Here is a 17,518-nt window from a genome sequence, read left to right as displayed (position 1 = left end):
GGGGAAAAAAATTTAAAAATTAAAAAAAAATTATTTACAAAATTTGGAAAAATAAATATGTATGCAAATTGAGGTGTTATTTGTAACTCTGGTACCAAGGACTATGAACCTACTTAGAAACATATAATTATACATGTAGATCCCGGAGTAAATGAGAGCTAGAACTGAACTAGAATTGAAGTAGAACTGAACTGAACTAGAAGTGAATTAAAACTGAACTAGAAGTGAACTAAAACTGAACTAGAACTGAACTAGAACTGAACTAGAACTGCACTAGAACTGAACTAGAACTGCACTAGAACTGAACTAGAACTGAACTAGAACTGCATTAGAACTGAACTAGAACTAGAACTGCACTAGAACTGAACTGGAACTAGAACTGAACTAGAACTGAACTAGAACTGAACTAGAACTGAACTAGAACTGAACTAGAACTGAACTAGAACTGAACTAGAACTGAACTAGAACTGAACTAGAACTGAACTAGAACTGAACTAGAACTGAACTAGAACTGAACTAGAACTGAACTAGAACTGTACCCCGTTTCTGTAACTTTTAGTGAGAAGTTCGCACATCGAGAAGTGTGAAACAAAAAATTCCATCGTTTCTCGATTTGTGAGTAAAAAGTGTTTCTGTAACTTAAAGTGAGAAGAGGCTACACGAATTACGTTTTTATTGGAAATTTCCAATAAAACAGCTGTCAAAAATATAAAAATTAAAAGAAGAAAACGAACAAATTTATAAATGAAGAATAAATAAACAAAAAATATAGAAATTAAATGAAAATTGTTCGAGAAATTATCCCACTAAATTCGCCCTTGCCAAATTCTAAGTTTACGCCCACGTACTTTTTTAGCATTTGCTTCTGTATATCCGAAATTCCTCGTATTTTCTAAAAATTAGTGAACAATATTTATGTTAATCTTAATTAATTATAAATATAACATTACTTTTTCATTATTTCATAGAATTCGTGTTTAAATTAATTTTTTTTTAATTAAAATTTTACTTTCCGCACCGTTTTAAAATGTGAGTTTTTTTGACAGTTCATGTGAGAAACTTCTCACAAAATTTTCTTACAGAAACACTTTTACTCACAAATTTCCAATAACTTACTTCAAAAAACATAAATGACAGATAGTTCTCACAAAATTTTCTTATAGAAACACTTGCATGTGAGAAATGATATTTTGTTTCAATTCACATTGTTTTTTCTTCAATTTCACTGTTTCATGCGAGAAACATCTCGATGCGAGAGTTACAGAAACGAGGCACTGAACTAGAACTGAACTAGAACTGAACTAGAACTGAACTAGAACTGAACTAGAACTGAACTAGAACTGAACTAGAACTAGAACTAGAACTGAACTAGAACTGAACTAGAACTGAACTAGAAATGAACTAGAACTAAAATGGAACTGAACTAGGACTTAAACTGAATTAGAACTGAACTAAAACTGAACGAGAACTAAACTAAAACTGAACTAGAACGGAACTAGAACTGAACTAGAACTATTTGTATTACAATTAAACTAGAACTGAACTAGAACTGAACTAGAACTGAACTAGAACTGAACTAAAACTGGACTAGAACTGAATTAGAACTGAACTAGAACTGAACTAGAACTGAACTAGAACTGAACTAGAACTGAACTAGAACTGAACTAGAACTGAACTAGAACTGAACTAGAACTGAACTGAACTAGAACTGAACTAGAACTGAACTAGAACTGAACTAGAACTGAACTAGAACTGAACTAGAAACTGAACTAGAACTGAACTAGAACTGAACTAGAACTGAACTAGAACTGAACTAGAACTGAACTAGAACTAGAACTGAACTAGAACTGAACTAGAACTGAACTAGAACTGAACTAGAACTGAACTAGAACTGAACTAGAACTGAACTAGAACTGAACTAGAACTGAACTAGAACTGAACTAGAACTGAACTAGAACTGAACTAGAACTGAACTAGAACTGAACTAGAACTGAACTAGAACTGAACTAGAACTGAACTAGAACTGAACTAGAACTGAACTAGAACTGAACTAGAACTGAACTAGAACTGAACTAGAACTGAACTAGAACTGAACTAGAACTGAACTAGGACTGAACTAGAACTGAACTAGAACTGAACTAGAACTGAACTAGAACTAGAACTAGAACTGAACTAGAACTGAACTAGAACTGAACTAGAACTGAATTAGAACTGAACTAGAACTGAACTAGAACTGAACTAGAACTGAACTAGAACTGAACTAGAACTGAACTAGAACTGAACTAGAACTGAACTAGAACTGAACTAGAACTGAACTAGAACTGAACTAGAACTGAACTAGAACTGAACTAGAACTGAACTAGAACTGAACTAGAACTGAACTAGAACTGAACTAGAACTGAACCAGAACTGAACTAGAACTGAACTAGAACTGAACTAGAACTGAACTAGAACTGAACTAGAACTGAACTAGAACTGAACTAGAACTGAACTAGAACTGAACTAGAACTGAACTAGAACTGAACTAGAACTGAACTAGAACTGAACTAGAACTGAACTAGAACTGAACTAGAACTGAACTAGAACTGAACTAGAACTGAACTAGAACTGAACTAAACTGAACTAGAACTGAACTAGAACTGAACTAGAACTGAACTAGAACTGAACTAGAACTGAACTAGAACTGAACTAGAACTGAACTAGAACTGAACTAGAACTAAACTAGAACAGAACTAGAACTCGAACTGAACTCGAATTGAACTAGAACTGAACTCGAATTGAACTTGAACTAGAACTGAAAGTGAACTAAAACTGAACTAGAAATAAAATAGAACTTAGAGTTTTCATTAATTTAATACCCTGCCATTTCGCGCTTTAACCATGACGAGGGCATCAAACAATTTTATTTTCGGTAACGAAGAAAAATCCAAATAACAACATCAGGGAAAATGGCGATTCCCTTATGTAATTGCCAAAACGGAAGAGAAGTGTAAAAAAAGTAACAAATGTCAGGAATTTTTGTATTTTCAATTCTTGACGGTTTTCAGCGTTTATTTTTCAATTCGTGGATTTTTGTTTCGCTACAAAAATGTTTTTTTCTGCATATTTACTTACATCAGCGATTCCTTCACGTATATGACGCCAAATCAATGGATCTGTTTGTATATATAACGAGCAGGTATTCTTATTATCCTCACGACGGGCGGAAGAGCCCGACGAACCGGATGCACGTCTTACGCGCTCATGAACACGTTCATGCCAGTCTGTATCGGTGGGTTGTAAACGACGCCCTGTTTCAGGATCATAAAAATAACCAGCACCAGCTGTGGCAGCAGCCACCTCATCGTCATCATCATCATCAGCATCGCTTTCACCTCCATCACTGGCAGCGAAACGAAAATTTGCTTCTTTTGTATACTTTTCATAAGGATATTTAAAATCATCCATGGCACCATTGTTTTGGTTATTATTATTGTTGTTGTTGTTGTTGGCATATTTTTTCGGTGGTTGTGTGGAAGTAGATGAGGCGATGGTGGCTGTTGTTGTTGAGGATGTGGTTTTTTGTTGTTTACTTTTACTACTTGTGTTATTATTACTAGTCTCCTTTTGCTCCTCTTCAACTTGCGCATCCTTTTCATCATCATCGACATCCAATATAATTTTATCTTCCGCTGGTGCACGTTTCTTGGGGATTCTTTCGTCCTTTGACATTGGTGTAGGCAATTCTTCAACGGCTGAATTTTGTATATTTTCCATCCATTGGGAAACTTCATCTGTTATGCCACAACCACCAACATGGCCTAAAAGAAGAAGCAAAAAAAAAGAAATATGGTTAAAACAAGTGGCAAACAAAAATATGGCAACAACAACAAGCAACACTCCACTATTAAGGATAAAAAAAGTATTCTGAATGAAAAGTAATTCACGGCGAGAGAAGAGGGAACAATAAAGTGGCGGTTGTTTGGTTCGATTGTTACTGAAGAGTTGGTCCTTCTGTCTGTTTTTCTGCTGCTTGTTGTTGCTGTTGTTACAAGTTATGTGGCTTTATCGAATGACAAGAAAAAATAATATAAAAAACAACATAAAAAAATTAAAGAAAATTATGGTTGTATAAAAAAATAAAAAAAACAGAGAACGGTTGAAAATATGAAGTAACATCATGACAATGATGACCGTCGTCATAGTCATCATCTTCTTTGTACCCATCATGAATAGTTAATGATGGCCAGAAAATATCTGAAAAAAAGACGAACGAAAAAAAATTCTCTGGAAGGATGAGGTCATAAAACTGTCACAAGGATAGTGTGGAAAATTGTAATTAAACGACAAATAGGATTTATTTGCCAACAAGTTTCTTGAATGTAAATGCCGAGAGAGAGAGAATAAAAAAGAAACGATTTAAAAATTTAACATAGATTATTACCAAGGAAATATTAAGATTATTTTTGGGGAACAATTTAAATTTAAAGAGAAAACATGGTTGGGGTCTAGTCTCAGAGGATTTGCAACAGGGATGAAGAGGTATTAACTTTCAATGTATATGTAATATGGGGATTATATATAATCAGCTGACTATAATGTAGTCTAGTGCTGACTAAATTATAGTCTAGTATATTGACTTGAGTGTAGTCTAGTCAATTAACTTGAAAGTTGTCTAGTCTAGTGACTAGAGTGTAGTCTAGTCTATTGACTATTAACTAGAATGTAGTCTAGTCTACTAGTACTCTGTAGTCTACTATATTAACCAGGTTTGGTCTTGTCTATTTACTAACCTATTTACCAGATTGCAGTATAGCTAGTTTCAATTTCTGTTCAAGTACTGATCTATTTCTGTTCTAGTTCTGTTCTAGTTCTGTTCTAGTTCTAGTTCTGTTCTAGTTCTGTTTTAGTTCTGTTCTAGTTCTGTTCTAGTTCTGTTCTAGTTCTGTTCTAGTTCTGTTCTAGTTCTGTTCTAGTTCTGTTCTAGTTCTGTTCTAGTTCTGTTCTAGTTCTGTTCTAGTTCTGTTCTAGTTCTGTTCTAGTTCTGTTCTAGTTCTGTTCTAGTTCTGTTCTAGTTCTGTTCTGTTCTAGTTCTGTTCTAGTTCTGTTCTAGTTCTGTTCTAGTTCTGTTCTAGTTCTGTTCTAGTTTCTGTTCTAGTTCTGTTCTGTTTTACTGCTCTGTTTACTGTTCTGTTCTAGTTCTGTTCTAGTTCTGTTCTAGTTCTGTTCTAGTTGTTCTAGTTCCGTTCTGTTCTAGTTCTGTTCTAATTCTGTTCTAGTTCTGTTCTAGTTCTGTTCTAGTTCTGTTCTAGTTCTGTTCTAGTTCTGTTCAGTTCTGTTCTAGTTCTGTTCTAGTTCTGTTCTAGTTCTGTTCTAGTTCTGTTTTTCTGTTTTCTAGTTCTGTTCTAGTTCTGTTCTAGTTCTGTTCTAGTTCTGTTCTAGTTCTGTTCTAGTTCTTTCTAGTTCTGTTCTAGTTCTGTTCTAGTTCTGTTCTAGTTCTGTTCTAGTTCTGTTCTGTTCTAGTTCTGTTCTAGTTCTTTCTAGTTCTGTTCTAGTTCTGTTCTAGTTCTGTTCTAGTTCTGTTCTAGTTCTGTTCTAGTTCTGTTCTAGTTCTGTTCTAGTTCTGTTCTAGTTCTGTTCTAGTTCTGTTCTAGTTCTGTTCTAGTTTCTGTTCTAGTTCTGTTCTAGTTCTGTTCTAGTTCTGTTCTAGTTCTGTTCTAGTTCTGTTCTAGTTCTGTTCTAGTTCTGTTCTAGTTCTTCTAGTTCTGTTCTAGTTCTTCTAGTTCTGTTCAGTTCTGTTCTAGTTCTGTTCTAGTTCGTTCTAGTTCTGTTCTAGTTCTGTTCTAGTTCTGTTCTAGTTCTGTTCTAGTTCTGTTCTAGTTTGTTCTGTTCTAGTTCTTTCTAGTTCTTTCTAGTTCTGTTCTAGTTCTAGTTCTGTTCAGTTCTGTTCTAGTTCTGTTCTAGTTCTGTTCTAGTTCTGTTCTAGTTCTGTTCTAGTTCTGTTCTAGTTCTGTTCTAGTTCTAGTTCTGTTCTAGTTATGTTCTGTTCTGTTCTGTTCTGTTCTAGTTCTGTTCTAGTTCTGTTCTAGTTCTGTTCTAGTTCTGTTCTAGTTCTGTTCTAGTTCTGTTCTAGTTCTGTTCTAGTTCTGTTCTAGTTCTGTTCTAGTTCTGTTCTAGTTCTGTTCTAGTTCTGTTCTAGTTCTGTTCTAGTTCTGTTCTAGTTCTGTTCTAGTTCTGTTCTAGTTCTGTTCTAGTTCTGTTCTAGTTCTGTTCTAGTTCTGTTCTAGTTCTGTTCTAGTTCTGTTCTAGTTCTGTTCTAGTTCTGTTCTAGTTCTGTTCTAGTTCTGTTCTAGTTCTGTTCTAGTTCTGTTCTAGTTCTGTTCTAGTTCTGTTCTAGTTCTGTTCTAGTTCTGTTCTAGTTCTGTTCTAGTTCTGTTCTAGTTCTGTTCTAGTTCTGTTCTAGTTCTGTTCTAGTTCTGTTCTAGTTCTGTTCTAGTTCTGTTCTAGTTCTGTTCTAGTTCTGTTCTAGTTCTGTTCTAGTTCTGTTCTAGTTCTGTTCTAGTTCTGTTCTAGTTTTGTTCTAGTTTGTTCTAGTTCTGTTCTAGTTCTGTTCTAGTTCTGCTAGTTCTGTTCTAGTTCTGTTCTAGTTCTGTTCTAGTTCTGTTCTAGTTCTGTTCTAGTTCTGTTCTAGTTCTGTTCTAGTTCTGTTCTAGTTCTGTTCTAGTTCTGTTCTAGTTCTGTTCTAGTTCTGTTCTAGTTCTGTTAGTTCTGTTCTAGTTCTGTTCTAGTTCTGTTCTAGTTCTGTTCTAGTTCTGTTCTAGTTCTATTTCTGTTCTAGTTCTGTTCTAGTTCTGTTCTAGTTCTGTTCTAGTTCTGTTCTAGTTCTGTTCTAGTTCTGTTCTAGTTCTGTTCTAGTTCTGTTCTAGTTCTGTTCTAGTTCTAGTTCTGTTCAGTTCTGTTCTAGTTCTGTTCTAGTTCTGTTCTAGTTCTGTTCAGTTCTGTTCTAGTTCTGCTTAGTGTTCTAGTTCTGTTCTAGTTCTGTTCTAGTTCTGTTATAGTTCTGTTCTAGTTCTGTTCTAGTTCTGTTCTAGTTCTGTTCTAGTTCTGTTCTAGTTTGTTCTAGTTCTGTTCTAGTTCTGTTCTAGTTCTGTTCTAGTTCTGTTCTAGTTCTGTTCTAGTTCTGTTCTAGTTCTGTTAGTTCTGTTCTAGTTCTGTTCTAGTTCTGTTCTAGTTCTGTTAGTTCTGTTCTAGTTCTGTTCTAGTTCTGTTCTAGTTCTGTTCTAGTTCTGTTCTAGTTTCTGTTCTAGTTCTGTTCTAGTTCTGTTCTAGTTCTGTTCTAGTTTGTTCTGCAGTTTTATCCCTTTTCCTTTAAATTTCACAAAATTAAATTATTTTAATTAAAAACTTTTCAAGTTTACAATTAAAATATCACAACTACTATTTACAGTATTAGTTAGTGATGCTGCTTATGATGGCAGTGGTCTCAAAGGTAAATAACAAATACAAATTTTATATTTGATATTTTCATACAGTTACCAGAAAACTAGTTATTTTTTGTGCTGTAAATCACTAGCATACAAATTATTTTTATCCCGTTTATTTGGAAGTAAATATAAAAATGTTAAATTATGAAAGAGTAAAGCTTTTTCTTTACGCTCTATTTTTATTTGAAGTTCCGTGGAAAAGCGGTAGTAGGGCTTTTGATAGAAAACTATAAATTATATGCAAATAAATTGGGCTGTTAAAAAGGGGGATTTTAAAAGATAAAGAGATTATGTAAAAACCGGTGTTTTTGCTTCTAATTATGCTCACAGGGATATTTCACCTTTTGAGGAGAGGATTTAAGTCATGAATGCTATAAAAAATATCAAATTGAACGACCAAGCACTAGCTGATACAAATCACAAAAATACAGTCACAGAACTATACCCATGCATCCTCATATACATATACCTTTATACCATTTTATTTCTTCTATTCCTTCCAACAGCAAGCAACGTCCTGCCAGGAAGTTGTAGCTGTATTGTTAAACTGGAGGTTTGTTTACAACTAGTAGTTAACTATTGCATTGGAAAGGGAGTTTTAAGCCTTTGGTTAACAAAATATTATTAATAAAATATACAAAATATTTTCCACAGAGTATTTTCAATAAAACAATAAAAATAATTATGCATAAATTAAAATAGGAATATTAATTTATGAATAATTTAGCGAAATTTCATTATTTTTATTCATATTTTTTTGGCACAAAAACTATTAAAATTATCGATCATTTATGTGAATTTTAAATGAAGTGTTTTTAAATTTAATATTTTAAATTTAACGGTTAAGGGAAGGGTAAATTAAATATACAAACTGTTTTTTTAATCTTTATTATAGTTCAGGTTCTAGTCTTTCTTCTAGGCTAATAAGACTAGTTTAGAATCTAGTCTACACTGCAGTCCAGCTTCCAGTCCACAGTAGTTTACTATAATCAAGACAATAGTATAGTTTATACTATAATCTAGTATCTAGTGCAAAGTCTAGTCTATAGTGTAGTGTATAGTATAATCTATAGTACAGACTTTAGTCTAGTCTAGTTGTAGTCTACAGTCTAGTCTATAGTCTAGTCTATAGTCTAGTCTACAGTCTAGTCTATAGTCTAGTCTATAGTCTAGTCTATAGTCTAGTTTATAGTCTAGTCTAGTCTAGTCTATAGTCTAGTCTATAGTCTAGTCTATAGTCTAGTCTATAGTCTAGTCTATAGTCTAGTCTATAGTCTAGTCTATAGTCTAGTCTATAGTCTAGTCTATAGTCTAGTCTATAGTCTAGTCTATAGTCTAGTCAATAGTCTAGTCTATAGTCTAGTCTATAGTCTAGTCTATAGTCTAGTCTATAGTCTAGTCTATAGTCTAGTCTATAGTCTAGTCTATAGTCTAGTCTATAGTCTAGTCTATAGTCTAGTCTATAGTCCTAGTCTATAGTCTAGTCTATAGTCTAGTCTATAGTCTAGTCTATAGTCTAGTCTATAGTCTAGTCTAGTCTAGTCTAGTCTATAGTCTAGTCTATAGTCTAGTCTATAGTCTAGTCTATAGTCTAGTCTATAGTCTAGTCTATAGTCTAGTCTATAGTCTAGTCTATAGTCTAGTCTATAGTCTAGTCTATAGTCTAGTCTATAGTCTAGTCTATAGTCTAGTCTATAGTCTAGTCTATAGTCTAGTCTATAGTCTAGTCTATAGTCTAGTCTATAGTCTAGTCTATAGTCTGGTCTATAGTCTAGTCTATAGTCTAGTCTATAGTCTAGTCTATAGTCTAGTCTATAGTCTAGTCTATAGTCTAGTCTATAGTCTAGTCTATAGTCTAGTCTATAGTCTAGTCTATAGTCTAGTCTATAGTCTAGTCTATAGTCTAGTCTATAGTCTAGTCTATAGTCTAGTCTGTAGTCTAGTCTACAGTCTAGTCTAGTCTATATTCTAGTCTATAGTCTAATCTATAGACTAGTCTGTAGTCTAGTCTACAGTCTAGTCTACAGTCTAGTCTATAGTCTAGTCTAGTCTATAGTCTAGTCTTTAGTCTAGTCTATAGTCTAGTCTAGTCTATAGTCTAGTCTATAGTCTAGTCTATAGTCTGGTCTATAGTCTAGTCTATAGTCTGGTCTATAGTATAGTCTATAGTCTAGTCTATAGACTAGTCTATAGTCTAGTCTATAGACTAGTCTATAGTCTAGTCTATATCTAGTCTATAATCTAGTCTATAGTCTAGTCTATAGTCTAGTTTATAATCTAGTCTATAGTCTAGTCTAAAGTCTAGTCTATAGTCTAGTCTATAGTCTAGTCTATAGTCTAGTCTATAGTCTAGTCTAGTCTATAGTCTAGCCTATAATCTAGCCAATAGTGTAGTCTATAGTCTAACCTATAGCCTAGTCTAACCTATAGCCTAGTCTAGTCTTTAGACTAGTTTATAATCTATTGTACAGTATAATCTGTAGTCTAGTCTAATCTGAAGACCAGAGTGTAGACTAATCTAAAGCCTAGTGTGAGCTCTCCTTAGTGTTCAAGCTTCTTGTCTGCTTTATTGGAACTGCTCGGGGGCTTATAAACTATCTTGTTTTATTATTCCATTTGCTACTAACTTCACATCCCTGATATTTAACAGTAATTCCCATAAATGTATTTATTTTGAATGCATAAGTACTCCAGTAGAGTTACAGTTTATGAACAATTAAAATTCTGTTTCAACAAAAAAAAAAAAAAAAAAAAAAAATCCTAAAAAAACTTTCACTCTTTGTACTATTTGAACAAATATTAAAGAAGTAAAACTTTTTCTATTCACAAATATATAGACGTAGAATTTTGTAGAAAAAAAAAAAAAAACTCTACAAAAACGTCTTCCATTAAGTTGAAAAATACCGAAGAAAAATTTCAAGAAGTAAAACTAAAGAAAAGTACTGCTATTGAGAATTACTTTGGCAACTTAGCAACTTTTGTTTGTATTGTTGTTGTTGATTTTTTACTATAACTACTCGTATAAAATGTTTGCAACAAAATTATAAGTAAATCGTTTCGTTTTTTTTTTGTTCAGCAGTACTCTACTTATATAACAACAAATAGTTTACCACAAAACATTTTTTAGACACATATACAACTCCTCTCATAATCTATGAAAACACAAATTCTTTAGAAAATTAAGAAATATTAAAAAAATTAAAAAAATATGGCAGTAATACAAACAATACTAGAGTTGTGGTTTTTGAGAAGGAAAAGAACATACTCAAAGAATGAACATAGATTTATATATGTCCATAGTCTAGCCCATTGACTAGCCCAATGACTAGGATATAGACTGGACTGTAGTCTAGTCTATTGACTGTACTGTAGTCTAGTCTATTGACTGTTGTCTAGCCTATTGACTAGACTGTAGTCTAACCCATTGCCTATACTATAGTCTAGCCCATTGACTGCAGTATAGTCTAGCCCGTTGAATGCACTATAGTCAAGCCCATTGACTAGCCCAATGACTAGGCTATAGACTGGACTGTAGTCTAGTCTATTGACTGGACTGTAGTCTAGCCTATTGACTAGACTGTAGTCTAGCCTATTAACTAGACTGTAGTCTAGCCTATTAACTAGATTGTAGTCTAGCATATTGACTAAACTGTAGTCTAGCCTATTGACTATACTGTAGTCTATCCTATTGACTAGACTGTAGTCTAGCCTATTGACTAGACTGTAGTCTAGCCTATTGACTAGACTGTAGTATAGTCTATTGACTGCTGTCTAGCCTATTGACTAGACTGTAGTCTAGTCTATTGACTGCTGTCTAGCCTATTGACTAGACTGTAGTCTAGCCTATTCACTAGACTGTAGTCTAACCCATTGCCTATACTATAGTCTAGCCCATTGACTGCACTATAGTCTAGCCCATAGACTATACTATAGTCTAGCCCAATGACTACGCTATAGTCTAGCACACTGACTAGGCTATAGTCTATCCTATTGACTAGGCTATAGACTACTCTATTGACTAGACTGTAGTCTACCCTATTGACTACACTGTGGTTTAGCCTATAGACAAAACTGTAGTCTAGCATATTGACTGGGATCTAGTCTAGACAAGAGTGTAGTCTATTGGCTAGACTAGGGTCTAGTCTGTTGAATAGACTGGCTGGACTATAGTCTATCTGGACTGTAGCATAGCTTATTGACTAGACCTTAATTTTGCCTATTTACTGGCCTGTAGTCTAGCCTATTGACTGGACTTTAGTCTATCCAATTAACCAGACTATATAGACTTTTGACTAGACTATTCTACCGACTAGACTAGGGTCTAGTCTATTGACTAGACCAGAGTTTAGTCTATTGACTAGACTAGGGTCTAGTCTATTGACTAGACTAGAGTCTAGTCTATTGACTAGACTAGAGTCTAGTCTATTGACTACACTAGAGTCTAGTCTATTGACTAGACTAGAATGTGATTGTAGTCTATTGGGATTTTGAGTTTACTAGAGCTAGTCTGATGTAGTATCTGGACTAGATTGTAGTTTATCGTCATGACTAGACTGTAGTTAAGTTTTTGTTCTAGGCTATAGTCTAGTTTCTTGGCTGTACTGTATCCTAGTCTCGAATCTATGCAGACTGTAGTTGGGACTCATTAGCCAATCTTCTATTGATTTTCTTGAATACTTAACTCTTCTTTACTTAAAAACTGTTAGTTTTTCGTTAATATACTTTACAATTTTATTGCATATTTCAAAGTTTGTCCGCCCCGTCTTTTCGCAACCAGTTTTTTCATAGCTTTCTCTGAAATAAAATTGAACTTTTGCCACCTTTCAAACAGTTTGAAAACACTTATATTTCCCATTTTATTGCAGTTTCTTATTTCTGCTTCTTCCCTATTTTTTTAAGTTTTTATGTTGCCAACCATCGCGTGTTCTATTTTTTCCCCGGCAATTGTTGTTGTTGCAGAAAAATTCAAGTATAAATGAATTTTATATGTAGAATTTTGTTTTAAAGTTGTAAAAAAAAACATTTTAAAGGTGTTTTCTGTTAAAAATATTCGCCATTGTTGTAGCTGCTACTGATTTTTTTGTATATATCCGTATTTTTTCGTTTGTTTTCCCCAGCACTATTCTCCATTGCCCTAAATTTCTTTACAATTGTATTTTTTTACCAGCACATCCTTTCAAATATTTGATACAATACACAGTAGGTACCACCTCAATGATTTGATTTGCTTTCGAATCAGGCGGGAATGCTGAGAATTGCAAAACAACAACAACACAAAAAAGTGGCAGTAGCAAATAAGTTAAAAAGGATTTTTTATGCGATCTAGAGGTATGAGTTTTAAATATTTAAAATGTCAATTTGTTAAAATTTGTACGTAAAAGAGGGTTTATACAACAGGTATGGGAAATTCTGTGCCTTAGTACTTTATGCAGTACTTCATGCAAAGTACCGAAAATGTCCCACGACATTGGCTTGTCTATGGTCTACTAGAATACAGACTAGACTATAGGCTAGACTTTAGACTAGACTATACATTAGAATATAGATAAAGCTATAGTCTAGATAAAGCTATAGACTATAGACTAGACTATAGACTAGACTATATACCAGACTATAGAGTAGACTATAGACTATACTATAGACTAGACTATAGACTAGACTATATACCAGACTATAGAGTAGACTATAGACTATACTATAGACTAGACTATAGACTAGACTATAGACTAGACTATAGACTAGACTATAGACTAGACTATAGACTAGACTATAGACTAGACTATAGACTAGACTATAGACTAGACTATAGACTAGACTATAGACTAGGCTATAGACTAGACTAGACTAGACTATAGACTAGACTATAGACTAGACTATAGACTAGACTATAGACTAGACTATAGACTAGACTATAGACTAGTACTACTAGACTAGACTATAGACTAGACTATATACTAGACTATAGACTAGACTATACTAGACTATAGACTAGACTATAGACTAGACTATAGACTAGACTATAGACTAGACTATAGACTAGACTATAGACTAGACTATAGACTAGACTATAGACTAGACTATAGACTAGACTATAGACTAGACTATAGACTAGACTATAGACTAGACTATAGACTAGACTATAGACTAGACTATAGACTAGACTATAGACTAGACTATAGACTAGACTATAGACTAGACTATAGACTAGACTATAGACTAGACTATAGACTATAGACTGACTATAGACTAGACTATAGACTAGACTATAGACTAGACTATAGACTAGACTATAGACTAGACGATAGACTAGACTATAGACTAGACTATAGACTAGACTATAGACTAGACTATAGACTAGACTATAGAACTAGACTATAGACTAGACTATAGACTAGACTATAGACTAGACTATAGACTAGACTATAGACTAGACTATAGACTAGACTATAGACTAGACTATAGACTAGACTATAGACTAGACTATAGACTAGACTATAGACTAGACTATAGACTAGACTATAGACTAGACTATAGGACTAGACTATAGACATAGACTATAGACTAGACTATAGACTAGACTATAGACTAGACTATAGACTAGACTATAGACTAGACTATAGACTAGACTATAGACTAGACTATAGACTAGACTATAGACTAGACTATAGACTAGACTATAGACTAGACTATAGACTAGACTATAGACTAGACTATAGACTAGACGATAGACTAGACTATAGACTAGAACTATAGACTAGACTATAGACTAGACTAGACTAGACTATAGACTAGACTATAGACTAGACTATAGACTAGACTATAGACTAGACTATAGACTAGACTATAGACTAGACTATAGACTAGACTATAGACTAGACTATAGACTAGACTATAGACTAGACTATAGACTAGACTATAGACTAGACTATAGACTAGACTATAGACTAGACTATAGACTAGACTATAGACTAGACTATAGACTAGACTATAGACTAGACTATAGACTAGACTATAGACTAGACTATAGACTAGACTATAGACTAGACTATAGACTAGACTATAGACTAGACTATAGACTAGACTATAGACTAGACTATAGACTAGACTATAGACTAGACTATAGACTAGACTATAGACTAGACTATAGACTAGACTATAGACTAGACTATAGACTAGACTATAGACTAGACTATAGACTAGACTATAGACTAGACTATAGACTAGACTATAGACTAGACTATAGACTAGACTATAGACTAGACTATAGACTAGACTATAGACTAGACTATAGACTAGACTATAGACTAGACTATAGACTAGACTATAGACTAGACTATAGACTAGACTATAGACTAGACTATAGACTAGACTATAGACTAGACTATAGACTAGACTATAGACTAGACTATAGACTAGACTATAGACTAGACTATAGACTAGACTATAGACTAGACTATAGACTAGACTATAGACTAGACTATAGACTAGACTATAGACTAGACTATAGACTAGACTATAGACTAGACTATAGACTAGACTATAGACTAGATTATAGACTAGACTATAGACTAGACCATATATTAGACTAAAGACTAGACTAAAGACAGGAGCGTAAAAGTGATGACAGACTATGGACTAGACTATATACTAAACTGTAGTCTACATAGTTTAGTCTATAATCAAGTCTTTAGTCTAGTCTATTATCTGGTCTACACTCTAGTCTATAGGCTGGTCTAAAGTATAATCCATAGTATAGTCTACAACCAAGTCTATAGATCATAGTCTTGTCCATAGTCTATTCTATATCATAAAAACCTAAAAAAGTACTATTTTTCTTGGTACTATTTAAAGATTTAAATTTTCCATGTCTGGTTTATACTGTTAAAAGGATTAAGTTGTGAAAAAAATAAATACATTTTTAAGACAATTCAATGAAAGTAATTTTAAAGTGAAAAGTTTTAAGGGATTTCTTTTTAATATTTAATGTAATCCTGTACATTCAGAAATCCAATACAGTTTTTTTAATTACTTTAAATATAATGCCACAAAAAATGTACTTTATTACCAAAAGTAATTTGCCAATTTTTTTATCAAACTTTTCCCTTTTCTATAATGTTCATAATATACACAATATTTCCACAAATTATGTTTTTAATATTTTTTTTAGTTCAACAATTTTTTTTTCTCCAATTCCCCATAAGTATTAATTCATTTTATTACCACCACACGTCGTGCAACAGCAGATATTAACATTTATGTTTTCAATATTATTTTTGTGTTTTTTTGTTGTTGCTGCTGCTGCTACTAGCAATTGAATATTTGTGCCATTTTTTGTGGTATTTTATATTTATTGATTGTGTAATGAATTCATTTCTTTTACGTTTTTTTCTCAATCATATTTATTTAAAATTTTTTGTTTGTTTGTGTGTGTGTGTGTTATTACAAACGTTAATGTTGCTGTTGTAATGGCAACATATTACACTTGTAGTATGTACTTGCGGTTTTTGTGTTGAGGGAAGCAGGTCCTTCTTGTTGCATGCATGTGTAACAATATTACTAGAGTACAACATTAAAAATTGTTATTTTTAATGGCAGTCAAATGAAGAATATTCTGTATACAACGCACAGTGGTATAGGAAAAAAAAAGAGGGAAATAATTCGGTAACTTCTAAACGGTTAATCCGATTTTAATGAAATTTGGTGTGCACAAAGAGGAGGTGTTGTCGAGTTTAGGTTTTGAATTTGGACCTTATAGGCCAACCAGGGGCCCGGCGGGGGGTCATCAAATTAGGACACCTCGGCTATGTTAAATTTTTAAAACGATCCTATTTCTTCATTTGAGTTCCGATTTAAAAAAAATTTCGTATATAGAATCTCCTCATCGAGCACTATAAAAAATGTTGTCATAGCAGTAAATTATCTCTTATAGTTTAGGAGATATTCGCATTTGAAAATTAAAATTTTAAAATTTTTACCGTCCTTACTTTAGTTTTTTTTGATAATAGCAGGTCCAAATATTCCCGATTTTCGCCATTTTGTTTTATTCGCTTAACAACAAGTTTATATATCAAGCAGTGAAAGAATTATGTAAAAATCATCACTGAGTCCAAAGTTATAGGCATTTTAATTTAAAAAATTAAAAAAAGGCGATTTTTTGTCATTTTTTTGGGAAAAAAGTATCTTTTTCTTTTTAAGTTATCTAAAAAGTTTCTAAGAAGATGTATATAGAATTTATACTTTTTGGAAAGCTGACTTTACATAAAGTACGATAAATGAAACAAAACCTAAAAATTTTTGATACCGAGGGGACCAGGTCCATCCAAAAAAACCCTATTTTTTATGGAAAATTAAATTTTGAGCAAAAATTCTCAAATCGCATAGTCGATATCAAATTATAGTGACCTGTTTTATATGACCCAATATGTTCTTAATCATTTTGTAACGGGTTTCGATAACCCCGCCCCTGGTATGGATATAATAGGCAAAAAACTAAAAAATCCCATTTTTGGGATTTTTTAAAACTTTTTTGGGAATTCCGGGATTTCTAATAAGAAAATTCGAAATTTTGATTTAATTTTGGATTTTAAGTAAAAAAATCTACCTAACTGTAAAATTTCATCAAAAAATATTCATAAATAAAATTTTTATTGCAATTTGAAAAATTTGTATCTTCGCAAAAACTGAATAAAAAACATTTTTTAATTTTTTTTTAAAAAAGTATTCCGCGAATTTTTTAATTTTCAAAAATTATATACAGTTTTGAAAAATAGACAAAATTACCTTTCCATTGATATATAACATGCCTACCTAATGTTTTTTAAGTGACAAATTAATTAGGGAAAACTCAACATCTTTTAGAAAATTTACCTAGCACTATTATTTTCATCCATATATGTAACAAATTTAAGAGTTAACCTTATGGATGAAAATAATAGTGCTAGGCAAATTTTCTAAAAGATGTTGAGTTTTCCCTAATTAATTTGTCACTTAAAAAACATTAGGTAGGCATGTTATATATCAATGGAAAGGTAATTTTGTCTATTTTTCAAAACTGT

At 32.8% G+C, this 17,518-nt stretch overlaps 1 protein-coding gene across 1 annotated transcript in view; it reads right to left on the bottom strand.

Annotated features, from left to right (window-relative positions):
- LOC119609134 (disintegrin and metalloproteinase domain-containing protein 10) overlaps positions 1 to 17,518 on the bottom strand; it is a 73,571-nt gene that overhangs the window by 15,356 nt on the left and 40,697 nt on the right. The window contains exon 3 of the mRNA XM_037963838.1: positions 3,115 to 3,800. Within this exon, the coding sequence (XP_037819766.1) occupies positions 3,115 to 3,800 (686 nt within the window). The remainder of the gene's footprint in view (positions 1 to 3,114; positions 3,801 to 17,518) is intronic.

Source organism: Lucilia sericata, unplaced genomic scaffold (assembly GCF_015586225.1).
Source record: "Lucilia sericata isolate MDLA Ls3-8-SP2 unplaced genomic scaffold, ASM1558622v1 Contig000933F_arrow, whole genome shotgun sequence".
Taxonomy (NCBI): Eukaryota; Metazoa; Arthropoda; class Insecta; order Diptera; family Calliphoridae; genus Lucilia; species Lucilia sericata.
Note: the sequence above shows the minus strand (reverse complement) of the source record. Positions and strands in the feature narration are given on the sequence as shown.